At 37.2% G+C, this 27,333-nt stretch overlaps 1 protein-coding gene across 1 annotated transcript; it reads left to right on the top strand.

Moving 5' to 3' along the window:
- Positions 1-5,767: 5,767 nt before the first annotated feature.
- TEX36 (testis expressed 36) lies at positions 5,768-23,285 on the top strand (the record flags this gene model as incomplete). The annotated part of the gene is made up of 4 exons (XM_081328572.1): positions 5,768-5,818; positions 11,602-11,733; positions 21,723-21,800; positions 22,959-23,285. The coding sequence occupies 4 exons, from the start codon at positions 5,768-5,770 to the stop codon at positions 23,283-23,285; spliced, it is 588 nt and encodes a 195-aa protein (XP_081184698.1).
- Positions 23,286-27,333: the final 4,048 nt, after the last annotated feature.

Here is a 27,333-nt window from a genome sequence, read left to right as displayed (position 1 = left end):
GATAGATTAGTCTCAAAAAAGAATGATTGGAAATTGCTTAGAACAAAGTGAAAATGTTGCAGACTGCCACAAAATATGGGGTGTGCTAATGTGAAGCTTGAAAAGGATGCCTGGTGAAATCCTGAAGTGGAATAGGCTATAAATGAAAACTTATTCTGTATATAATCATTGCTAGAAAACATGAGAGTAACATATTATATAATGTATCCAGAAGAAAGAGTTTATTGCAGAGAAAGTAGTTAAAGAGAGCAAGTTATCAAGGCAGAATAAATGCCCAGCAATTTTGATGTAAATACAACATTGGTTTGAAGTGGATGAAGAAAATTAAACAAATAGCTTCCAAAAGAATAAACAGGATTAAAAATAAAAGTGATGAAATTATTAAGGTTGAAATTGAAGGGAATGCTGGAAAGAATATTTTAGCTGCTATATAGGAATGCTAGTGATATACTAAGAGTAGAATTGAACACGGATAAATATTAGTATCCGAGAAAAATAATGAAATACTGTGGAAATGAAGTTTTAAAAAATGATGACATGATTAGGTAGAGAAAGAATGCAGAAGGAACATTAGAAATACGTAAAAACAGTATTGATGTCTGATGATTGGAAGAATGTTATTCTCCTATACAAAGGGAAAGGAAGGAATAGTGAATATATAAACTTCAGGGGAATTCTTTTGTTCAGTGTCCCTGGGAAGATAGTTTGGAAAAATTTAGATTGAATGAAAATGAGTACAATTTGAGAGCACAGTATAGCATTTTTGCCAGACAGCAATCTGCAAATTACAATAAAGTCAATAGATATAACCCCTGAAATGTTTTGCATAAATATGGAGCTATTTGCCAAATAAAGGCATATATTATGGAAATAAGCTACATGTGAAATAAATAGAATGTATAGTGAATGATTTAGCACTGACCAAGAAGGAAGATAATGCTATATGATTTCCCCTTGGTTAATTAATTTAGAAACATATTAGGAATGCTTATGATATTAGAGGTGCATTGTTTTAGACATCAATACAGAAGTACTTTCTGTATCGCATAAAGAAGTAGACAATGCTTTATTGGTGATTGACAGTGTAATGATCTCTCTCTCTCTCTCTCTCTCTCTCTCTCTCTCTCTCTCTCTCTCTCTCTCCAAGGTAGTTGCATCTTACAGAGAAAATTATTGCTATAGGGATATTAAAAATGTGTGTATGTGGTAAAACAAGAACAGGTAGATTAAGAATATATGGGTACTGAATGAATATGGATTTCAATACAAAACTGAATTACAACCATGAAATATAAGCAATATACTTGATAAAATTTGGTCACAGATAGCGAATGAAGGTTGACCTGTGGAAAAATATATATGAAGGAAGAGTAAATTCATCAACAAGAAGACCAAAGTATTCATGACAGGAATTGATAAGATCCTCAAATCACAGAAGTTAAAATTTTAAAGAGAAAAGGAAAATATCAGCAGTGTATAGCTGTGGTGGAACAAGGCTCATTTGCAGGAATATAATATTATGAGGTGATATTGTTAATGGTGCTGAGATAAACTAGTTTAATTATATTTCCTTTTATTTTGCTCATCTCAATCCCATAATTCCTGTTCAATTTTTTTTACTTTTTTAATGCTCTAAACAAGTCTTTACTGCAAAAGGAAATAGTATCTTGTGAACAGATAAGTGTAGCAGCAAATTATAACATACCCAGCTGAATTCTGTTACCGTGTGCTTATTTTGAATTTTTAATTCAGCTTTTATCTTTCTTTTCTGTTTACCTGAAAACTCTGCAAAAAGAAAATACTGTACACAATCATGATAAATATTATTAACATGTAAGATCTGCCAAACAAATATGTCCTATGACAGTGGTGGCGAACCTATGGCACATGTGCCAGAGGCGGCACTCAGAGCCCTCTCTGTTGGCACACGTGCCGCTGCCACCAGCAGCAGATTCATCAGGCTGATCCACCCAGCACAAAGGAGGCAAAGTAGCCGACTAGCAAGCTCGACTAGAGGTGGTATTTATTTATTTATTTATTTTATTTATTTATTTAATTAAATTTTTATACCGCCCTTCTCCCGAAGGACTCAGGGCGGTGAACAGGGCATATCTTAAAACTACAAAAGTACAAAAGTTAAAAAAGAATTAAATTATTGCCCACAATACTGTAAAAACAATAATATATATATATAAATATTAAAACCCTAAGTAATTCCCCATCAGGCCAGGCCAGCTTGTTCAAATAAATGGGTCTTTAACCCGCGCCGGAAGGAGCGGAGATCCGGTGCCATCCGGAGCTCAACCGGCAGCTGATTCCACAAAGCCGGAGCGCCCACAGAGAAGGCTCTCCCCCTGGGGGCCACCAGTCGACATTCTCTGACTGGAGGCACCCTGAGGAGGCCCTCTCTGTGGGAACGCACGGGGCGGAGGGGAGTCGAGGTAGAGCAGAGGTCACCAACCATTGTGGATTGACAGACTGGAAGAAAAGGGAGGGGAAAGCATTTTATATTTACACGTGCTGCAAATGGGGCGGGGCTAGTGCCTGCGTGATACTCCTTAGTCCTGCCCCATTCTTGCGTGGTGCAGCGCCTTGTATGTGGACCTCATGGCGCACCGGCAGCCGTTTTTACACCTTGCAGCACGGTGGCCTATTTTTGCACTCCTGGTTTTTGTGTGCCAGAGACGGCACTCATAGGGGCCTCCCTGCCACCCCCCATGGGGACAACATGCTGATGTGCCCCTGGCACTTTGCGATAAATAAGTGGGTTTTGGGTTGCGGTTTGGGCACTCGGTCTCTAAAAGGTTCGCCATCACTGTCCTATGATCTCTGAAAAGCAGAAAGAGCAAGGGTCAAAGTCAAATCTTGAGGGAATATTTTCTTGGCCTAGAATTAAGTTGGAGAAAGTTCTTTACCATATGCCAGTTCAGTAAGTTTCTGGAAGAGGAAAAATCTTTTAAAAAATCACTATGGCAGGACTTAAGTTCAGAACAGGCAATTGATCTTATTTGTAGGCTCTAAGACGGGTTCCCAACCTCTGGTCCATGAACTGGCACTGGTCTGTGGCATGCCAGAAACCAGGCAATGCAAATAAATGAAGCCCCATCCGCAGGATGCAGGCAACACACAAAACCACGGTCCCTCCAGTCTACAGAAAAATCTCTGTCCATGGAACTGGTCCCTGGTGCCCAAAAAGTTGGGGGCCTCTGTTCTAAGACTTTTAGGGCTTTAAAGTTTAACATCATCTTAAACCACATCGAGTTATTTTATGACCCCTGGACCATATCTAGTCCTTTGGCTGTCCCTGTCTGGCCCTCATGAGGTCGATCAGAAATTAGAAATCAAATATAAATAAATATATGCCATGCACGTAATATAAATTCATTGCTTTTATTTGGAAAGCAATTATTTTTTTCCACTTTACTTATGAATATGTGTATGCGTCTATGCATCTTCACAATCCTATTGATTTGGCCCTCAACAACAGTCCCAGTTCCTTATGTGACCTCGTGGAAAAATTAATCGCCCACCCCTGTCTTATGATGAAGTTTCAGTAACATATTTCCTTCTTCCCTTGCAGTGTTCCTAACCACTGTGACAGCCATTTTAGATAATTTTTTCCATGGCAACTATATTATGAGAGCCTATTAAATGCTGTTAAGTTTTTCAGGGGTACCCTTTGAACCAAGAGTTTGGAGCACGGACTCTGCCATTTTTTAGAGACTTCTTTAACTGGGTGTTTTTGTAAAAATAAAAAAAATCTTATCTTGCGTTATTCACAGAATGTCTCATTACCTCCAGTATGAATATGAAGTAATTGGGCAAGAAGAAATCACAGCAGGGAATTATAAAGCAATCTAGGATAATGTATTTTTCTAAACAGTTATTTTATAAGATTATGTTTTATACACTGTAAAAAATACACTAAAATTATGAAGTTGATTTTAAGTATGACATTGGATTTGTGGAAAAATTGACTTCAAAATGAGATCAAAAGCTTTGAAATAGGAAATGAAGTACAAACAGACTGCCAGTTTGCTTATTTAACATGGACCACAATTGATCTTTAAAAGATTGCTACAGAACTAAATGCTAATAGAACCCACATTTCATATAAATGTTTCTCAATATCTAGAATGACAATGAAAGGTAATCCTCGGCTTAAGACCACAATTTAGTCCAAAATTTCTGTTGCTAAAGTTAAGTGTATCACAGCAGCTGTTAAGTAACACGGTTGTTAAGTGAATCTGGCTTCCCCATTGTCTTTGCTTGTCAGAGTTTTGCAAAAGGGATCACATGACCCTGGGGCACTGCAATACTAAATGAGTCAGTTGCCAAACATCTGAATTTTGATCGTGTAATCATGGGGATGCTGCAATGGTTGTAAGTGTGGAAAGCAATGTCACTTTTTTAATGGTGGTGTAGCTTCAAACAGTCACTAAACAAACTGTTGTAAGTTGAGATCTACCTGTATTTGAGCTGATAAATGAGCATATGAACATTGGTCATCCCTTTCCACCTTTTTACTTCCACTCATTCCTTTGCAGTATGAATCCTAATTTATATCAGCTTTCTCCCAAATGGTCAGAGTAAGAAAGTACCATTCAACTGTGTCTTTTCCGTGTTGGCATCTTCTAAAAATGTTTTACAGCTCATGCTGTTTATTGTATTTATTTATTAAGAAAATGTATATAGCCACCCAACTCACCCTAGGTGACTCCAAGCAGCTTACTATTGTTTAGGTTTTGATGAAAACTTGTGACAGGAACACGTGACACTGCAGCAAATAGACCAACTTCACCAATAAATCAAACTGTGCAATTCAACTATCACACAATATATTTGCCTCAGAAGTCACATTCAGAGACCTGACTATTTCTCTTGTGGAGAGATGGAGTTGTCATTGCTCCATGCTAATGAAGAATATTTGCAAGAGTGGCGAATATCTGTAGCTGGGGTGTAGGATGAGGGTGAAGGTTTGTTCTCCAAGCTTGTGGATTGGTTTCTGGAACTTTTCATTACCAGGCCAGATAACATCTTCAGCGGAGTTTAGGGGATGTCAGTGTTCTTTCGTTTATAGGGGCTTCGTGTGGTCAGTAGGTCTAGTGATGGGTCAGGTGTGGGAATTTCAAGAGAGTCTTGCGATGGGTCAGGAGAATATTCTCTCTGGAACTAAACGTGAGCCTCAAAACAATTCTTCCACCTTTCTTTAATTCTTGGCCTGCCGGTGCCTGAACGATTTCCCTGCGTAAAGTTGAGTTCCCTAGATCAGCGTTTCCCAACCTTAGGAACTTGAAGATGCGTGGACTTCAACTCCCAGAATTCCCCAGCCAGCTATGCTGGCTGGGGAATTCTGGGAGTTGAAGTCCACGCATCTTCAAGTTCCTAAGGTTGGGAAACGCTGCCCTAGATGTCCGCTGGAAGCTCTTTAAATGCCAGAAACTACCTCAAACAGAAGCTCCAACTGACGCAGAAGCGATTTCCCGCCTTTTTCTTCAATGGTTGGGAAAGCCATTCAGGAGCGCGTCCAGCGACTGAAGGAAAGGCGGGGGGGGGGGAGTCCCTCAGCGTGACACAGAAGCAAGGAGCTTGACAACAGTAGCCGTGGCAACCAGAACTACCTCCACCACCACCTCTTGCTCTTCTTTTTCTTTCTCCTCCTCGGAGGAGGGCGACCTTTTTTTTCTTCTGCCTCCCTGGCGAAGTTAACCCACCCCCCACAGGCGAAAAGTCCTAATCCGAGCGCTCGGCTTCAGCTCCCTCAACCATGCCGAAAGGGAGGCGGGCCAATCCAAGCACCACCCGGGACGGTATCTGGGTAAGGAAGGTGACGACGGTCAGGCCAGACCAGGGGTCGGCAACCTCGGCTCTTTTATGACTCGTGGACTTCAACTCCCAGAATTCCTGAGCCAGCATAGCTGGCTCAGGAATTCTGGGAGTTGAAGTCCACGAGTCATAAAAGAGCCGAGGTTGCCGACCCCTGGGCCAGACTGTCTGGCTCACTTGGTCCATTGGGCACGTGGAGGCAAGGAAGAGCCTGCAGGAGAGACGGTCCGCAAAAAAAAAAAAGGAAAAAAAAGGCATAATAGCCCCGGATTTAGGGTTACCATCTATTGCTTCGTCCAAGCAAAGATCCTTGTGATTCGTCTTTCATTTCTTTTTAATCCCGGCCTCTGGAGATGTATGTACTGAGAGATTCCTATCTCTTCCACTAAAGCCCTAAAAAGTATTCCCGCTCGGCGAAGTATCGCCCTGTTGCGTGATTTAAGGGAAATCGTTTCAAACTTTTATCAAGCAGAATTCGAATTCACACAGCACGTGGCCGGGTGAATAGATTGAAAGATTTAAGTAGGGAAATAATCTTGTCCTCCGCCTTGAGTGTGACTTAAGAGCTCTGCTGCTGTAAAAAGTTACGTTATCTTGGAGGAAGTGGCCCTTTTCATCCTAGTTTTGTCGCACAAGATTGTTGTGAGAGAAAAGCAGTCTAAATGTTGCTCTGACTGCTTGGAGGAAAAGAGGCAGAAGAATAAGGAATAATTTGAAATATCTTCAGTTTTAACGCTTGCAGTCTAACAGAGTACACAACTATTTATCTGCTCTAGTATTACTGATGCCTGCAAAATGTTACCAGTTAACAGTATCCCCCTCCAAAAATGTTTTCCTAAGCTGTTCTTCATTTTTATTTGAAGAAGATATAATTGTGATGTACAAGCATTGTATATAATAGTAATGCTTTTCTTCGTATATAATTTAGCATTTCCCTCTATCTTTTACACCCTCCAGTTTATTTTTTCCCTTCTTCATACAATCTACTTAATTTGCTTTTTTTTCCTGTCTCACTCTTTTTTCCCCTTTTGGCAAGAGAATGGCTCATTACCTTGGTCTCTAATGGGAGAATATGATACAATAGAAGCAGTAACTGTTATTGTTATGAAATGCCAAATTGCTCTTGTGCTTTAATAAGGAATACAGTGTTAATATAGATTATTTCTTTCATATTGAATGCAGAGAACTATTGTTCTACATCATGCAAAATAAAACTTACTCATGAAAGCTCTTGTTGAAAATATGAATAATAATCATGCTGAATATACACTTTATTACATTTCCTTTTCACTTTTAATTTGGCGTTAATACCAAACCTCCTTGTCAAATATGCTTGCCTCTTATTCTTATGAATTGTCTTTTTTATTCCTGTGATAATACTTAATTGGTTATATACTGCACTAAGGGATTGTTCAACATTATTTCAATGAGTAAAATTGGCTGAATTCACACAGCATTTATACATTGCTTTTTGTTCTTTCCTGTTCTCATAGTTCTCTTTGAGAATCTCATCCAATCGGCCTATCCACTTCTTTATGAATTTTCTTGTTCACTCATTCCATTCTCTTTGTTTATATATTTGTTTTGCATTCCTCGTTTCTTCTCTCTGCATGGCCAAACTACTTTAATGTACTTCCTTTGTACTAGTCCAGGGGTAGGCAACCTTGGCTCTTTTATGACTGGTGGACTTCAACTCCCAGAATTCCTGAGCCAGCCATGCTGAGGGGAAAGGGAGAGGTTTCCAAGCTGAGCCATGCTGGCTCGGGAATTCTGGGGGTTGAAGTCCATGAGTCATAAAAGAGCCAAGGTTGCCTACCCCTGTACTAGTCAATCACTTTTGTATTAATCCACATTCATTCAGCACCCATTCATTCGCCTCTTCTTGTTTTACCATGCACACTTAATTACCCTGGATTCCCATTATATTCAATTTTATGGTTCTTCTGACATGCTCAACTTCTAGATAACATTCCCACAAAGTGGCTAGATAGCACACAAAGCCGTTTTATTTTTTATCAGTTATCTACTACCTTTTTAGCAGTTTTGCACATATTAATGTCTGAGTCAATATTTGATATCAGTTATGCCTTCCAGCTTCCACTGTTCAGTTCCATTGCTAGGTAACTAGATTCTCAGTTGCTCTGAACTCTAGCAGTAAAACAACAGATTGGTATATGTAACAAGCCTTCCCTCTTCTGTAACTAAAACTCATGAATGAGGCTGCTGAACTGGCATGTATAACTGAAATAAAGCCTTTGTGCATAAGGCCTGGCTATCTGAAGGAATTGTTTCTCTCCCATTTCTGCCCTGTAAGATCTAACAGAGAAGGTGTGCTTCATATTCTATCCTTTAAATCAGGGGTGTAAAACTGGCAGCCTGCGGGCTTGATGTGTTACGTGGAAGCCGCACTTACCCCAGCTCCGGCAAGGGGAAAAAAGTTGCGATATGTCACGACACGTCATGTGATGCAGCGAGTTTGACACCCCTGCTTTAAATAATGCCATTTGAAAGGACTTAACAAGTGCATTGTCTTTGTGACAGCATCTCCTTTTTGGAATAGTATTCCCCCAGAGGTTTAGACTCCCTTCAAGCCTTAAGCACTTTTTTAAAAAAACAGCTTCCCCCTCCCCCAAGCTCTGGGAGAGATTGCCCATTTGACATGCAGTGTGTTTCAGTTAGGGTATGTCTGTTTAGTCCTTTATGTACTGCATAATTTTTATTTTGTTTGTAAGTGTTGTATCTGTTTTTAATTTGTACATTGAATCAATGTGGAATTGGGCAACTTTATACATCTAAATTATAATATATATTTTCTATATATTTTCCATTTTTAATAAACTCAATAGTAACATAGTACAAAAATTCATGTGGAGTCCTTGATGCTCTTCAAACCTTGTGTTTGCTTGCAGACATTTCATTACCTAATAGTTAACATCTTCAGTGCTAGTGAGTGTGACATTTGCTCCTATTTATATACAGTAGCTCGCCCTGACAGTGTTGGTGGAGGTGTGGTTTTCTGCTTAGTAGTTTTTTGATCAGGCTATTGCTGTCTGCTTGATTGCTTGTCTGGGATTAATCTATGGTTGTCTAGGTGTTGGTTACTGTAGAATGTATTTTTTGTCTTTTTGGTTCATTCGTAGTTTATTGTCTCTTGAATGGTATTCTACAGTATGGTTGACTCTGTCCAACTCTGTGTTGTGAGATTAAAGAGTTTTGGTCATGTCATCTGACTTCTTGGTGTTCATTGATGATCTGCAGGGTCTTCTGTCTGTATGTCCTACATAGTGGCAGTTACAGTTCTTATTGTGTTGTAGATGACTCCTGTTTTTTCTTCTTGAATTACTGGGTCACTGGCTACTGAACTGAAGAAGATAACACTGCCATACATAAAAAATATCTCAGAAACAGCCAACAGACTGACACATCCACATACTATCACCATAGCACACAAACCAACTAAAATCCTCCAAAACATCTTAAGTAAAAAAAAAGGCCAGTATAAAATACTCACTAGCACTGATGATGTTATCTAGTTGGGTAATGAAACATTGGAAAACTAACAAGCAAGCTCAGAGAGCAGCATAGTTCAACTCTGAGCTACATATATTTTCTTCTGCTGTGACAGAAATTCATCAGTTGTACTGATTTTAGTTTTTTGCCATTTATTTTATTTTATTCATTTTATTTTCTTGCCAACCATAACTTTGCTGTATTAATTTTCAGATCCATGTTCCTCTTTGCTTCATACAGTCTTAGCATTCTTTGTAACTCATTCAGCTTCTCAACCAACACTGCAGCATAATCCGCATACAAATGTGTGTGTGCATATTCCTATCCCTAACTAATGTATATGAAGTTAGCATAAGCATTTATCCATGTTTATATATTTATCCATCAGTACATTAAATAAGAAGGGACGCGGTGGCTCAGTGGGTTAGGATGCTGAGCTTGTCGATCAGATGGTCGGCAGTTCGGCGGGTCAAATCCCGAGTGCCGTGTAACAGAGTGAGTGCCTGTTACTCGTCCCAGCTTCTGCCAACCTAGCAGTTCGAAAGCACGTAAAAATGCAAGTAGAAAAATAGGGACCACTATGGTGAGAAGGTAACAGCGTTCTGTGCGCCTTTGGCGTCTAGTCATGCCGGCCACATGACCACAGAGACGTCCTTGGACAAGCGCTGGCTCTTCGGCTTTGAAACGGAGATGAGCACCGGCCCCTAGAGTTGGAAACGACTAGCACGCATGTGCCGGGGAACCTTTACCTTTTACCTTTACCTTACATTAAATAACCAAGGGAACATCATACAATCTACTCTTATACCATTTTTCCAACACTTCCCCCCCCTAATCTTTCACAAGCTTAGTCCGATCATACATTGTTCTTACTACATTGAAAAACTCCAAATTTGTGCAATTCATCATAAATTGCTTCAATGTTGCCTCGTACTGCAAGATGACTAGCATACAAATGTGATAAAATGAAAAATAAATTTGATAAAAATAAATTAGACTTACTCCCTTTTTAATATACTTTTTCTAAATCAACAAATGTGCAGTGAACCTTTTTACAATTTATGTATTTCTCAGTGACATGCTGAAGAGAAAGAAAGACTGTTTTTTAACACCACAAAAAAAGCTGTATTATACAAACTTTGCTCATTGTTAGTAGATAGGCACATAAGAGAGTGATATCTGCCCATTTGTTATCATTTTGGTCAATTGAAACTGTCACCTACACCTTCTTAGTAATATATAGAATTTATAGATAGATGACTAACTATATTTACAGCATTCTTCTAACAATAAGGCCAGTATGGATTACTTTTTGTACATTTGGCCACCGTGCTGGAAACATCCAATTTTATGCAAGGCATAAATTATTCCATGCAAAGTATAATTAATTTATAGCTTTATTTATTTTATTTATTTTATTTAATTGGATTTGTATACCGCCCTTTCCCGAAGGACTCAGGGCGGTTAACAGGGTAATTAAAACAAGAAATACAAAAATTAAAAACAATTAAAAAGATTATAACAGTCCCTGAAAAAGTAAAAACCCCCAATTAAAATTAGAATTAAAATTCTCAGCCTGCTAGACCTTCCATAAAGTCCTGAAGATCTGGCTCTGCCGGTTGAACTGGGACCCCCAACAGGGGCGTACCATTCTGGAGGTGATAATTAGATTAAGAAAAGACCACACCTCTCCCCATGTCCTTTGTGCTCTCCTCTTCCCTATCTTTTAGTTGTACTTTTTATTTATTGTTTTATCATTTTAATGTCTACTGGCTTTAATGTTTGTAACTCCACCAGAGACAGGATGAGCTCCCATCCTTTGCTCCAGCTCATGTCGTGCTGGGGACATGAAAGGAGCCCCCAACTGAGCTTCCTCCAGACAACGATAATGTCACCGGCTAATCCTTTCAACCTGGAAGCACCTCGGTGCATCCAATATGAATATGATGTGACCTGCCCAGAGCCCCCTCTAGATGAGATGGGCAGCACATTAAACAAATAAATAAAACAGTTTTATTCAAATCCAACCAACCAAGAAGTGTATGTGTGTGTGTGTGTAATATATTAACATATTTTTATGTATCATGTAACTTGGAAAATAGAAATTATGTTATGTTTTTATAAAATGAAAATAGAATGAGATTTTGCTTCTATATGGGGCCTCTAGGTGTTGCTGTAATACAAACAATAAAATGCAGACTATAGAATCTGGCATTCATTTTTTAAGTATTGAATTGTATAGATTATTTTGTTTGTGTTTTGCAGTTCAAACAGTGTGGAAACCTGCAAATATTTCCAGAATCTCTTACAGCTACAATGCAAAAGCAGATATTTAGTATAGATGCCAATTATCAAACTGGAAAAAATGTGCCAATGATGTACAAAGAACGTGAGAAAGTAAGTATTTTTCCAATTTTTACGAAACTTCAGCTTACTATAAATACATGTCTAAGTTTGTTTTAATTTTGAAACTTCTCAACTTCAATTTGTAGCTAAGTTAGTACTGTTATAGTATAGATCAGTGTTTTCTCGGGCTGTTTGTTTCTGAAGTTAGCAGATTTTCAATTGCAGTTACATTATATCCTAATCTGGAATTTCTAAATTGATGCAGAATTTCTCAGACTAGATTGCAGTCCCTGGGCTGTTGTGAGCACATCAGAGGTATAGTCTTTTTTTCTCTTTTTTTTAACTAATCAGACTTACATAGACAAAGTGGAAGCACTATCAAAACTTGCTTTGAGTTGCCTAGACATTATTGTAGCAGGTTTACAGAGGCAAAACACTGAGTAAAACCCAGAGTTTTGAGAGATGGCTAAACCCTATGGGTCCAGCCATTTGCAAAACCACTGGTCTCAGCAGTTTTATTTCTTAGTTATGTAGTTTTAATCACATACCATCACACAAATATTTGTCATGGGGGAAGGCACTGAGATACAGCGAAATTGATGACCCTTGTATTAAATGTATAATTCTTTTTAGCTGCTAAAATAGCAGTTGTCAGTAAAATGTAATTAAATTGTGTTTATCTCAATGCTATATTCCTGTTTATTCAGAACTTTCATCTCATGACCTAGAGCAGGGGTGTCAAACTGCCGGCCGGTAGGCTGGTTGCATCATGGGAAGGCCATGCCCACCCCAGCTCCGGCAATGTAAAAAATTCACGATGACGTAGCGAGTTTGAGATCTGTGACCTAGAGTCAATTTGCCTATGCCATTTAACAAATACAGTAAATTAGAATAAATCTACAATAATTTGCCTTCTTTTATAATATACCTTAGTGATATTAATAAATCTTACATTCACTCGTTAGAAGAATACAAATTAAAGTCATTTTCTCCAATATATGAAACTGTAAAGACAGTTTATATAGACATTATTTTGCCAAGCAAATATGCCTGTCTTTTCTCCAATGTATGGTCTATAGATAAATATGGTTCTGACCTGATCACTAACATGTGCTGCAACAATTTTTGATATGAACAGTACAAATTCCTTTATGTTTGCTTCAACTTCTCTAAGGAGCCAGAAATTCCAGGTTCAAAACACTTAATCAAGTTCAGTTTGGGATGAGATCACCATAGGCTTAACTCTAATCCCTTCATAAAATCAAAAAAATGAGGGAAAAGCAAAGGCACAAAAATGCTTCAGGCTCTTGAGAAAATAGTTTATTATATTTTAGATAGTGTACAAATCCATCCTGAAGAGCTTTTGTTTCTTCAAAACTTTTTATAGAGCACAACGTCTAACAGAAACTGATATGGAATTTATAAAAGGATTTTTGAAATCAGCCCTTGAGGAAGGATTTGTATCTGAAATGTGCTAGACAGTAATGAAATTATTTTATAGCACCTGGAGTTTTTTTGTTGTTCTTACAGAGCCCCAAAGCTTTAGCTTAGCTGTCTTTCCTAACAAAAAAAAGGCAATTTGCTCCACTTTCTATTTATATCCAAAACAGATAAAGATTATGTTATGTGGAGTGATAGAGTATATGTGTGTTTGTATCAAAGTATGGTACCTACTTCTTTGCTTTTTAATACTGGCATATCTGATAACTAGCATGTTGATCAATATGCTTGATCACTCTTTTTTTAAATCCTGCTTCCAGGTGTAGATAATTACCTGTGCATAATTTGTTTGTACACAGAAATCAGGAATTAACTAATAATTAACTAACCACAGATGGAGCATTCAGTATTAGCCGTACTTCCTGAGAGGCGTTGCCTACATAAGTGAACAAGTATCAGAACTCTGCTTATTCCTACTAGTTGCTCTAAGTCCCTTCTTCATTTATGTATGCATGCTATTTTTAGCTGGTTTTCAGCCTAAGCCCTGACAGCTTAGCATAGCTTTCAGAATTGAAAAAAAGAAAATAGGACAATATGTAACAGACACAATTACAAATCAGATATTTTAATAGACTAATATAAAAAAGATAATAAAGTAACATGTAGGTTGATATAACATATCCTATAAATGTCTATTTAATGCAAGTAAAACCCATTTAATTTTACATGGCTTAATTCCCCAAAGAACTATACATTTGCAGCATAAACTATTTGGTTCAGTTTGGTTAAATAACAAATTAGTTGCCTCATGCCAAAAAGAAAACAGAATGAATGCCAACCAAAATTCCCTGGAGCAAAAGTTGTAAGACGCACTTACTCAATACATGTTCACACAACACGCTAAGCCCAAAGTGAAGAAACTACAGTGTAATTTATTTCACTGTATGAATTTAGTCATTATGTTTTATGAAACCATGGGTTTTGACTTTATTCAAAGTCAGTTATGGCTTATTCAGCAAATTATGGTTAAGTATCCCAGGACTCAGTGCAGTGTATGAACCTTGCTTGGTTTACAATTTATATTATTTTTTTTTCAGTTTATACAAACCTGTAAGCCAAAACTAAGTGAACTATATTATGGAATGCGTAATGTCACATTTTAATTATTGTAATGAACAGTTGTAGTTTTTGGAAACGAATGATTGACATCTTAAGAAATATATTTGAATATTGTTTTGATCAATGTAATGTTTTATTGTATGTTTTCATGGTGAAGGGTTTTTTTTGTGGGAAGGAAAGACTTTTAATCTGTAATATCTGATTGTTTTTGTAATCTGGTAGGTGTTTTGTTTGTAGTAATTGCAAGCACACTTTAGACATATTGAGTAATAAAGCAAAAGGCAGGCAATTTTTGTGAAAATTGTTTGGTTTACACTTTATTGGTTTACCAAATCTATTATGAATGGCCTTTTATTGCTGCGACATATATTTATTTCTGTAATAAAATCCATTTCCTTGTGTTTTAAATCCATTGTTTCTTGAATTGTATAAAGCAAACATATGGGGAGTGAGGTGAAAGATGAGATGAAAGACCTGATCAATTATTGACCTCTTGATTGAAATAGCAGCAATCAAGTAATAACAATTCTGTTATTAATGGTGCTTGGCACAAACTATATAATTACTCTAAAATAGTAAATCAGCATGTAGTACTGAGTGATATTACCGAGGAAGAAATTGGCATGTGGATTACAGATTTTTTTAATTGTTTATTGTACCATCTGATTTTTTATAAGCAGATGACAGAGCTCAGACAATATTATTGATACTTTAGTTACACATTCAGAAAAAAGGGAATCCACAATTTAGTGGATACTGAAAAAAACCTGGGCATGGTAGAGATAAGTTTTTTGGACAAGCATAGGCCAAATATGGATCTCCATTTTCCTTAACTGGATTATAGAGGAATTGTTGAATCTGTCATTTGTATTTCTCTAACTGTCTGGTTTGGTACAACAGCCCAACAGGACAGACTTCAATGGATAGTTGGGACTGCAGAAAAAACAATTGCAACCAGCCTGCTTTCCATTGAGGACCTGTATACTGCACGAGCCAGAAAGAGGGCTGAGAAAATATCTACAGACCCCTCTGTTAGAGATTAAACTTGATTTGGGTGACAATATTATATAATGGAGTAAAAGCACCTTTAAGGAGTTAAACGGCCTAAGGGTGTGGCTGTAATTATTCCACATAAAAGAGAATTAGATGTTACACGTAGTTGCTCTTGTATATGTGTTTGATGTTAGTGTTTGGATACCTCTTGTTCTCTTGTTTGCTAACTTGATATTTATTCTCTCAAGAATCAACTGCTTGCTACAGTGTATATTGTTTTGATATTGGTAAGCAGCTTTTGTATTTTGATACTATGTTTTTTATGGACTGACTTTTATGTGCATGATACTGGATTGATACTTGGACTATTTCTTACTGTGTTTCTTTTTGTTGTCTGAGTAAAAATAAGTTATAAAACTCGTGTTAGTACATTACTGTTTGCCTAAAAGTCCCAGTACAACTTCCACTGTGTATTAATAATACTCTGTTAAACAAACCATTTTTTCAACAACATATTCTAACAATGGTTATGGGCCCAGATCCAGTGTGGTGCTGAGGACAGGCACAGTATTGTATTTATATTTCCTAACTGAGTTTTCAAATTCAGACAATGGCACAAGGACTATTCAATCCATTCTGCATTACCCGGCTTAATGGGTCAAACTACGTATCCTGGTCTACACAATGTAGTTTGCTATTACAAAATCAAGGTCTTTGGAAAATAGTCCATAATCCTCCTGATGTAACTGCCTGGGATCCAACAAATGAAGAAGATAACAAGAAGATTGTAGACTTCAATAAAGACAATGATAAGGCTTTATCTATCATTGGGCTAACATTAGGAGACCAACAGCTAGTCCATGTGCGTGGAGAAGAATCTGCTGCTAAATGTTGGGCTAAGTTGAAAAAGATTTTTGTTCGGGACAGTGTTGGTGCTCATATAAATCTTACCAGAAAGCTATTTAGAGCTAGACTGGAAAAGAATGGCGATATGTTAGCTCACCTTAACTTTATAAAAGCAACTTTGTTGGAACTGCAAGAAAAAGAACTTATTTTCTCAGAGCTTCACCAGGTTTACATCATTTTATCATCATTGGATGAGAGCTACGATGCCTTTGTATCGTCCTTGGAGGTTTTGTCCAAAGAAGACCTAACTGTTTCTTCAATAACTGGAAAGTTGTTGGAAGAATCAAGATGTCGTATGGAGAGAAAACAGTTGAGAGAGCCATTGCAACAAGAAATAAAGAAGACTGAATCTGCTTATATTTTAAGGAAATGCTTTAATTGTGGGTTAAAGGGACATATTGCTAAGTTTTGTCAGAATAGTAATTGTCAGAGAAAGGAAAGCCATAGAAAGAATAAAAAGCTGATTAATGTAGCTGTAGCTAATAGAACTACTAATAACCACAATTGGTGGGTGGTAGATAGTGGAGCTACACACTGTATTTCAAAAATAAAAAGGGATTTTGAGAATATAAGGTCTAGTAAAAAATATATTTCTATGGCTAATGGCTGGAGAGTCAAGGTCTCTGGAGAGGGTAAGGTTTACTGTTCATTTTTAAAACAAAATTTGGAAATGCTATATGTTCCCAGATGTGATTATAATCTATTATCAGTTAAGGCATTATTGGAAGCAGGTTTTAAAGTTACTTTCCAAGGGGAGGAATGTCTTATTCAAAAGAATGAAGTGAACTTAATAGCTAATATGAAAGACGGTTTGTTTGTAATTAGCAATGATCCTATTATAATGGCTACTACTTGTACAAATCAAAAACCACATGATGAATGTATTCATTTATTACATAGAAGATTGGGTCATGTGAATTTTAATACACTAAAAAGAACTGTAGCTTTGTCTAATGGGTTTAAGTTAAAGGCTTGTAAGAAATATCTGCAGTGTAACGTATGTGGTAGAGAAAAGAGCAGGGCAGCACCAGCTAATAGGTTAGATGGATTTAAAACCACAACTCCATTAGAACTGGTATTTATGGATTTGATAGGTCCTATGAAACCCAGTTTAGGGGGTGCTTGCTACATATTAAATATTCTAGACCATTATAGCAGATATGGGTTCTGTTATCTCCTTACGTCAAAAACTGAAACTATACAAACAATATCTAATTGGCTCAAGTTTGTACAAAGGAAAACTCAGTTAAATGTAAAAACCATAATAACAGACAATGGAACTGAGTTTGTTAATAAACAGTTCAATGAGCTGTTAGTTTCAGAGGGAATAGAGCATAGACGTACAGCTCCTTATAGACCTCAGCATAATGCATTTGTTGAACGGAGGGGCCAAACATTGCAAGCTATGATTAGATCTATGATTGAAGATTCTGGTTTACCTGATAGCTTATGGGGAGAAGCAGCAAAATGTGCTAATCATATTTTAAACAATGTGGTTAGTTCAGCTACAGGTAAAATTCCTTATACCTTATGGTATAAGAGAAAACCAAATCTTAGTTATATTCACACATTTGGGACACCTGCTTGGGTACATATTCCAAGTTCAATAAGAAATAAAGGAGAACATAGAGCTAAACAATTATTTTTTGTTGGCTATGAGTTAAACCATAAGTCTTATCGGTTCTGGGAGAAAGGTACTAAAAACATTTATTGTAGTTCTAGCGCTGTTTTTCATGAACAGTCAGGCTGGGAAAGGGTAGAAGATATTGTATATATTCCTCAACAAGATTTAACTAACTCCTCAAATGAAAGTGATAAAGAAGAGGAGGAACCTGCTAGAGAGATCAAACAAGAACCACTGATAGTGGAGACAGGAGAGGAAGAAGATAATAATGTAAATGTACCTATAAGTCCAATAATTCTCAGAAGGTCTAACAGGGAAAGGCGACAGCCTGATCGTTTCGAGGCAGGTTTAATTTGTCAAATAGACATTGAACCTTCTAATGTTGAAGAAATAAAAATGTATCCTGAGAATGAAAGAAAGAATTGGAAAGTAGCTATGGATAAAGAAATAAAGTCTTTGCAAGATCTTAATGTTTATCAAGAGGTTAAAATACCTAAAACAGAAAAGTTAATTGGATGTAAATGGGTTTTTAAACTGAAAGAAAGTGTTACAGGAGAGGTAATACATAAAGCAAGATTAGTTGCTCAAGGATTTGCACAGAATAATAGTGATTATGATGAAGTATTTTCCCCAACGTTAAGAGCTTCCACTCTTAGGGCTGCTTTAGTTTGGGCAGCAAATAAGAATTATAGTATAAAACATGTAGATATTGAAACTGCTTATTTGCATGCAACATTAAACCATGATATATATATGAAAGTTCCATCAGGAATAGAAAGTAAGGTAGGGTACTGTTGGAAACTGAATAAGAGTTTGTATGGTTTAAAACAGTCAGGTTATGAGTGGAATAGATGTTTAGTAAAAGAGTTAAATAGTTTGGGATTTAAAGCTAGTATTGCAGATCCTTGTTTATTTATAAAACAGCAAAATAGTGAATTATCATTGTTATTATTATTCACTGATGATATTGCTATTATAGCAAAAGATGAAACAGAAACTGAAAGAATAATTTCAGGGTTAAAAAGAAAATTTAGAGTAAAAGATCTAGGAGCTATTAGTCATTATCTAGGGCTGGATATTGTCAGGACTAGTAAAGGATTTAAACTGTCTCAAGCTAAGAAAATTAATGGTTTGCTGAAACGTTATAATATGGAAAACTGTAAACCAGTAAAAACACCTATGGTTCAAGGTTTTGAGAGTTCAGCAGATAACAGCAATGTCTTTGATAAAAAGATATATCAATCATTAATAGGCAGCTTGATGTATTTATGTAATTGGTCAAGACCTGACATAGCATTTACAGTTAATCATTTAGCTAGATATTGTGAGAATCCTACAACCAGATGTTGGCAAGGTGCGAAAAGAGTTTTAAGATATTTGAAGCACACCATACATTATTCTCTATATCTAGAGCCAACAAAGGAATTGGAACTAAAAGCATTTGCAGATGCTAGTTTTGCATCTGATACTGTAACCAGGAAATCCACTTCAGGAATGGTTGTATTATTGGGAAACGCTTTAGTAGGATGGAGGTCTAACAGACAGAAGCATATAAGCTTATCAACAACTGAATCCGAATTTTCTTGTTTATCTTTATTATGTACTGAGCTATTGGTATGGAAACAATTATTGTTTGATATGGGTTTAAATTGTAATGAACCAATAAAAGTGTATGAAGACAATCAAGCAGCTATAAAATTAGCAACTAATGCTGCAGTGAAAACTAGATCAAAACATACGGATCTACGGTATCTAAATGTCAGACAATGTGTTAAAGATAATTTGATTAAACTGGAATATTGTGCAACTGAAGATAATATTGCTGACCAGTTTACTAAAGCTCAGGGTGCTATAAAGCATAAATCTGTTTGTGATATGTGTAATTTGAGATTGTAAAAATATATGTATAATATGCCACCCAAAAGGGGAGATTGTTAGAGATTAAACTTGATTTGGGTGACAATATTATATAATGGAGTAAAAGCACCTTTAAGGAGTTAAACGGCCTAAGGGTGTGGCTGTAATTATTCCACATAAAAGAGAGTTAGATGTTACACGTAGTTGCTCTTGTATATGTGTTTGATGTTAGTGTTTGGATACCTCTTGTTCTCTTGTTTGCTAACTTGATATTTATTCTCTCAAGAATCAACTGCTTGCTACAGTGTATATTGTTTTGATATTGGTAAGCAGCTTTTGTATTTTGATACTATGTTTTTTATGGACTGACTTTTATGTGCATGATACTGGATTGATACTTGGACTATTTCTTACTGTGTTTCTTTTTGTTGTCTGAGTAAAAATAAGTTATAAAACTTGTGTTAGTACATTACTGTTTGCCTAAAAGTCCCAGTACAACTTCCACTGTGTATTAATAATACTCTGTTAAACAAACCATTTTTTCAACAACATATTCTAACACCCTCACATCCTAGACACCCCAGGACGCCGCTACAGACATTGCATACCAAAACAACTAGACACAGTTTTTCCCCACATTCATCTTTCTGCTGAACACCTAATTTCCACAGTACTCTTTTATGTCTAAGGATATTTACCCATGTACTAGGGCTGTATTACTATTATCCTTCTCATCTTTCCTCTTACCTTTTACCATTGGTATCTTATGATTATGCACCAGAGACAAATTCCTTGTGTGTCCAATCACACTTGGGCAATAAAGAATATTGTATATTGTATTGTATATTGTACAATGCCTTTTATATGTTTAATTTGATATTGGATCCACTAAGCTGTCTGAAGGACATTCTGAAGGTTAAAATTGCTGAATTAAATAAAAATTATGAATGCTATATATCAAAATTTAATAATACATCACAGTAAATTGTCCACTCAATTGTAGTAAGTGTCCTAAGCATAGGAGATACACACAGAGAACCAGATAGAGAGATTGTATTATATATAACATATATACATATGTATGTGTGTGTGTGTATGTATGTATTTTAATTAGCTCAGTATATTAATTAGCTGAGTGGTACCAATTCTTCAAACAAAGACAATGTCACATTACTTACAGTCGCTCACATTCCATAGCCCAAGACAAGCTTTTACAGAAATCTGCTTTCAAATAATTGCAATAGCTTATTTGGATAGAAGATATAGAGGCTTACCAATTGTACTATGTTTATGCATCTGTAATAACTTGAAAGAGGAAGATCTGAAATATACTAGTAATAAAAAAAATAGAAATGTATTGGTTCCAAGTGTTGTCCTTTAGTTCCTAATACAATCCTGAGAAAATTTAGATAAATTTAGATACCTTGTTTTTTCTGGTCTACAGTCTGGTTATATTTTAAACACCAAAAATTATTCTTTATTTCAGGAAAATACACTGCTTGGCTATTTAGTCCTTATTTAATTCTATGATTCTAAATTAAGAGTCTTAACATTATTAGGGTCTTGTTGGAAAGTAGGGAATGTGTTGACTTTGTTTCAAAGAAAACTAGAGTTTTCTTTGTCTTTGCTTAGCGTAGAGAGCAAAACCTAGGAGACTGCAAATAATACAATTTAACATGCATCCATATGTTTTCTAGATTTGGGACGTAGTCCTTTTAAATACATATTCTGCCATTTAATATATAGTATCAGTGTTCTGTGCTGAGCTCATAAATCTAAGGTTGACTTAAATTATGAGTTTCCTTTTGAAGTTCAGTTTTTATTAGCAGTGAAATCAGTAGTAAGCCTCTAAAAGATATCTTGAAATTATTTTAGTAATTTGTTCCCATAAAAATAAATTTGATTTAATTCAATAGCTCTGCATGCTTAAGATTAAATGAAATTAAATTCTGTTATGAATATAGCGTATATTCTTTACTAATGGAAACAATGTATTTGTATCACAAATCTTTACATATGCAGGTAATTTTGATTTCTGTAGAACATGAAAGCTATGATCCTGTTGTATGAATGCACAAGACTTTTTTTTATTTTCTTTTAGAAACCAGTAAATACATTTCCATTTTCAATCCATGATAATAAACATTGTTTATTGACTATGGGAGAGTATTTAGATTCTGTAAGTATTCTGTTTTAATGGTATTTCCTTAAGAATAATTGTTAATAATTCTCTGTAGGTTATGTAATATGTTTTGGGAATATTTATATTCATTTACTATTACAGAATTTCCTTTGTCTAAGCTGGATGGCAAAATTGATGACAGCTTATTGAAATTTCTTGTCAGTTATGACACATAACAAGTTATAGGCTGTTAATTTTCTTTTGTAGAAATTTAGATATATATTTTTATAGTTCTTGTATAATAGCATTTACTAATTAATAGGGCAATTCATATTTTTCCAAAATTTGAGATGTACTAGAGGATCTTTAGTTCTTGAAAATGCAGAGAAATATGTATACAGGTAGTCCTCAACTTATGACCACAATTGAGCGCAAAATTTATATTGCTAAGTGAGAATTTTTTTAAGTGAGTTTGCCCCATTTTATGACTTTTCTAGCCACATTTGTTAAGTGAATCAATGCAGTTGTTAAATTAGTAACATGGTTGTTAAGCGAATCTGGCTCTCCCATTGACTTTGGTTGTCAGAAGATTGCAAATGGGGAATCACGTGATACCAGGACACTGCAACCATAATAAATGTGAATCAGTTGTCAAGCATCCAAGAGTAAATCACGTGACCATGGGGATGCTGCAACAGTCATAAGTGTGAAAAATAGTCATGTCACTTTTTTCAGTGCTGTTGCAACTTTGAATGGTCACTAAATAAACTGCTGTCAGTTGAGGATTACCTGCAATATCAAAAAATACTGACATGTGCGGGGTTTGATCATCTAAGGTGCATCCCGAAGTTGTCTTATATGTGGCCTGCAATACTTAGCAGGATTGCTTTGCACACTTCAGTTAGAAACAGATACACATTAAAAATGTATTACCTGTATCTATTCGGTAATAAGTGAAGGAATTACCTATCTTTTTTGAGCTTGAGGAAGAGAGATTGGTTTTCCAAGATACTGCATGTTTCTCTGAAGTTCATGCTTCTACTGCAATAAGGTTGCAAAAACTTACTTTTGCTATTTCAGAAATAGTTTTTAGTTAATTATCAACATGCTAGCCAAGATCTTTTACTAAAGCCTTTCCTGATGGTTCTCAAATGTAATACAGAACATGCTATCTTAAATATCATTCTAAAATAAATGCCTTCTCATTTCTTTTAGGGACTAGGAGTAAGAAAATTTCAAGAAAAGTGTCAACACTATTCGCAAAACTACTATTTTTTGGCCCAAGAGCAAATTCCTAGCAGCAATGCCTACGATTCTGTTTATCAGAGTTCATTTGTCCAATATCCAGATATTAAACATTCCATTCTAGGTCGATTTCCTAAAAGCCATATTGATAAATGCATTGCTCTGCATACTGCACCTCAAAATGATTACATGTGGTTTTCAAAATGTTATACTGGTTCTAATCATATAGCTCCTCCAGGGGTTACTAAAAGCTCAGAACCTGAAAAACTTTCAACTGCTGAAGAAAAAATAAAGTAAATTTTCAGGCTTTCATAATAGTAAAGCATATTTCATGTAGGACATAAAATACTTTTTTAAAAAAATGTAAGGGATCCAATTTTCTCTGAAATGATTTCCAGAACCTAAATGGCATTAAAGTCATGGCAATTGGATGAGTGGTTGTATTCATGCACTTTATTTTCTTAAAAGATAAATGCTGTCATAGGAAAAGCAAACTTTTTAATACTGCTTTGAATATACATTTAGTTTTCCCCTCTCAAGGTAAATATTAAAATGTTTCACTTTTTATTGTGACTTCAGCTAGTTAGTTCTATAAAGTAACAATTATAATAATCTGTTCATATATACAAAATGGTGACCATTCCTTTGTCATTGTCATCATATTATGGAAAATGGTGCTTAACCAGTCATCTTTAATGCTATTTTTAGGCTAGGAAAAACAAAATGGGGAAATGGTTCTTGAATTCTCTAAGATTGAGGAACCTGTTTTGGTTGTTGATAAATACACAGAAGTCCACATGCAGTGGTCACTGTCACCTCACTAAGGGAATGCAGCCTCTTGACGTGCTTGAAGTTATATTTACACAACAATTGCATATGTACATGAACAAATATATTTAATCTGATTGTCTATGGTACTCTCAAAGGCAGAATATCCCTTGATATGGTAGCTCCCTATACAAAAATCACACAAGCAATAACTAGCAATTTTGCAACCAGTTTAAATGGGGGAAGGGGTGGGGTGGGGCCTTATGCTGAGAGACAGACATAGAGCACTTTGAGATTGTAAATAAGAGCCATTTACAGAGAAGGTGAGTTCTTACCTTTTAGTGCAAATTGCCGGTGAGAACAGCCAGGCCAAAGCAGAGAAATCCAGAAATTGAGCCTAGGATCAATTAACCAGATGTTCAGGTTGTCTGGCAAGGAGGCAAGAACAAGAAGCCAGTCCAAAAGCAGGAAGCTGTTTCCACCAATGAGAAAAGAGTTGGGAGGTTGCTCTTACATAACCCTGGTTACTGGTATAACATAATTAGAGAGTTGTCTGTTGAGAACTGCCTAGTTCAGTCCTTCCCTTCATAATTGCTGATACCGTATTTTCCGGCGTATAAGACGACCCCCGACTTTTAAGATTTTCAAGGTTTTTCGTCTTATACGCCGGAAAATACTTACATGCCAGTTGCCAAGTGTCTGACACAAGCCCGATTCAGCCCCGTCTGATGCAGATGGTGCAAAGCCTCCCTTTTGAAGCCCAAAGGGGCTTTTCCTTCCACCCACCCATTTGAGAGCACATTTGCAGACGGAGCAGCCGCGCGTCTGGAGCCAAGCCCCGCCCAGGAGACGGTCAGCCAGGTGGTCTCGGAAGACGCGCTGGAGAGGGGCTTGGGGCGGCCATGCCGAGGCCGGCTGGCGAGGGCCACTGCGTGGTCTGCGGGCGAGAGGGGTGCCAGGCCCGCCGGAAGTCCCCAGAAGTTCCTGGAATGGGCTGGCAGGCACGCTCTTCCCCGGCCCGCCGGAAGTCCCCGGAAGTTCCCCAAACTTGGAACGGCCTGGCGGCGGGCGGGCGCTCCCTCTCCGATCCGCCGGGGAACGTCTCCCAAAGTGCAGCGTCTGGCGGCCGGGAGTCCGTCGGCCTGGTCGCTGGCGAGCTGGCCCGCGGCTAGGGCCGGGGCCCAGGAACAGGTAGCCAGGTGCAGGTGGGGGGAAGGAAAGCCAGGTGCGGTCTTCTGCGGCTGGTTGCGAGGCCGGATGCGGGCGTCTGCCGGGAGAGATAGCGGGTAGCAGGGCGCGCTCTGCTTATGCTCAGATGCCGCTTGGGTGAGGGGGAGGGGCTTCCTGCCACTCCCGGGGTCTGGCATTTGCAAGGGGGAGGGGAAGGGGCTTAGAGGCTCTTCGGGGTGGAAAGGGAGAGTCACGATGGAGGGGGGACTGGACTAAGGAGGCTTGAAGTTGCTTTGCAAGAATGGGGACCGAACTCCCCCGTAGCCTGGGTCGCTCCCAGCTGGCCAGCACCTCTGCTCCTGACTTTATGGAGCAGAGCCAGGCGTCTGCGACCACCCCTGCCTGAAGGAAGGACTATGGAATAAAAAGAGCAGGCAGAGCGGTACAAGAGGAAAAGGTGAAGAGGACTATTTTATTCTACTCTCGAGCTTGATGGATTTTTTAAACTAAGTGAAAGTGCGTCACAATCGAAAGTAAAAGATGGCGGCTAAACCTCCCCCTAAAACTCTTAGGAGTGCTGGAACTTCCCCGGTGCAACAATCATCATTGCAGGCATTACATCCTCCTGATGTAGTGACATCGAAGGACTTACGAGATGCTCTGGATAAACTTTTGGAATCAATTAATCAATCAATGGATGATAAATTTGCAAAGATGGAGGAGAAATTGGAGAAATTGGAGGAGAGAATAGAAGAGAGGATGGAACAGAAGTTCAGCGTGATGAAGGTAGACATTTTGTCTTCAGTGTATAAAGTGGCTGAATGTGTGGAAGATTTGGATGAAAAAGTCAAAGATTTGACTCAAAAGAATGCTATATTAGAAGCAAAAGTATTGGAGAATGAAGATTTAAGAGACAAAATGGATAGAGAATTAAGTCTTGCTCAATATTTCCAGATGCAGTTTGCCATTAGAATTAGAGGTTTAAAGGAGAATATTAAGGAAGATTTAAAGCAGCTGGTTTCTGAGGCTCTCGAAGTGGTATTGAATCAGCCAGCATCTGAAATAAAAGGAGGCATGGATAAAGTGTATCGTGTGAACTCATGGATTGCTAGACAGAGAAAGCTGCCTAGAGATGTGGTGGTTTATTTTGCAAAAAGGGAAATTAGAGATGAAGTTATACAAGCTGCCTATGATACTAAAGTCGTGATTGCTGATCAAGAAGTTCTGGTTCTAAAAGAAATACCTCCAAAGATTTTAAGAAGAAGGAAGGATTTTACATTTCTGGTGCAAGAGCTCAAGCAACGAGATATAAGGTTCAGATGGGAGATTCCAGCTGGGTTGATGGTGATGTATGAAGGTAAAAGGTATCGTTTGGTTACTGTGATGCAAGCGCGTGATTTTTACAATAATGTTTTAAAAGCAACCCCATTAACACTTCTGGAAGCTGCAAAGGGATCTGGAGAAGGAGAATATCAAGAGGCTGAAGATGGACAGATAGAGGAGAATGGTGCTGCAGGAGATCAAGTTATAACACTTTTGGATGATCCCAGAGAACAGAGGGTGACGCGTGCTGCTTTAAAACGATCAAAAAAGATAAAAGAACAAGATCAGCAGAAGTCTATGGAACTTTCACAACGTACTTACAGCCAAGTAGTGGGAGGTGGGAAAAGATTTGGATGAGGAATGTAAAATTTATATAAGTTTGAAATCTAAGAGAGAATTTTTACAAAATGTTTTATAGATGGTATTTAGACTTTAAAAAGCTAAGCATGTATCTGAATTATTAGCCTAAATGTTGGAGGTGCGGTGATAAAGACGTAATATATTTTCATATTTTCATATATGGTAGACCTGCAAAAAGGTTAAGGCTTTTTGGATAAAAATTTGATGGAATATACTAAGTTGATGTTGAATTTAATTACGGCAGCAAGACTTTTGATAGGATAGTACTGGAAAGAGGAACTGCCGACCATAGAAGAGTGGATTTTAAAGGTTTCCGACTTGGTCGAAATGGTGAAGATTTCGGCCTATTTGAAAGATTACTCGCAGGAACGCTATATTATGGAAGGGAGAAAATGGCTTGAGTTTACTCAGAATAAGTATAGGGTTAAGAAGTTTTATATTTGAATAAGTCTTCTTTCTTCTTTCTTTATTTTTTTTTCTATATGGGTTTTTTTATATATATTTATGTATATTTAATATTACTAAGGTTTGTTTTATCCTATATAAGCTAGAGAGTGATAGATTTTAGAGTTTATGGTTGTTAGCATATGGTTGTTTATGATTGTTTTTTTTTATATATACCTTGTACTTAGCTCTGGGAAGTCGGGGGGGGAGGGGGGGAGGGGGGAGAGGAAGGGGGGGAGGGAGAAGGGGGGGGAGGGGAGATTTTTTAAGGGAAAAATTG

This window comes from Vipera berus, assembly GCF_964194415.1.
Source record: "Vipera berus genome assembly, chromosome: 5".
In the NCBI taxonomy this organism is placed as follows: domain Eukaryota; kingdom Metazoa; phylum Chordata; class Lepidosauria; order Squamata; family Viperidae; genus Vipera; species Vipera berus.
The sequence above is the reverse complement of the archived record's forward strand: the minus strand, read 5'-3'. Positions and strand labels throughout refer to the sequence as shown.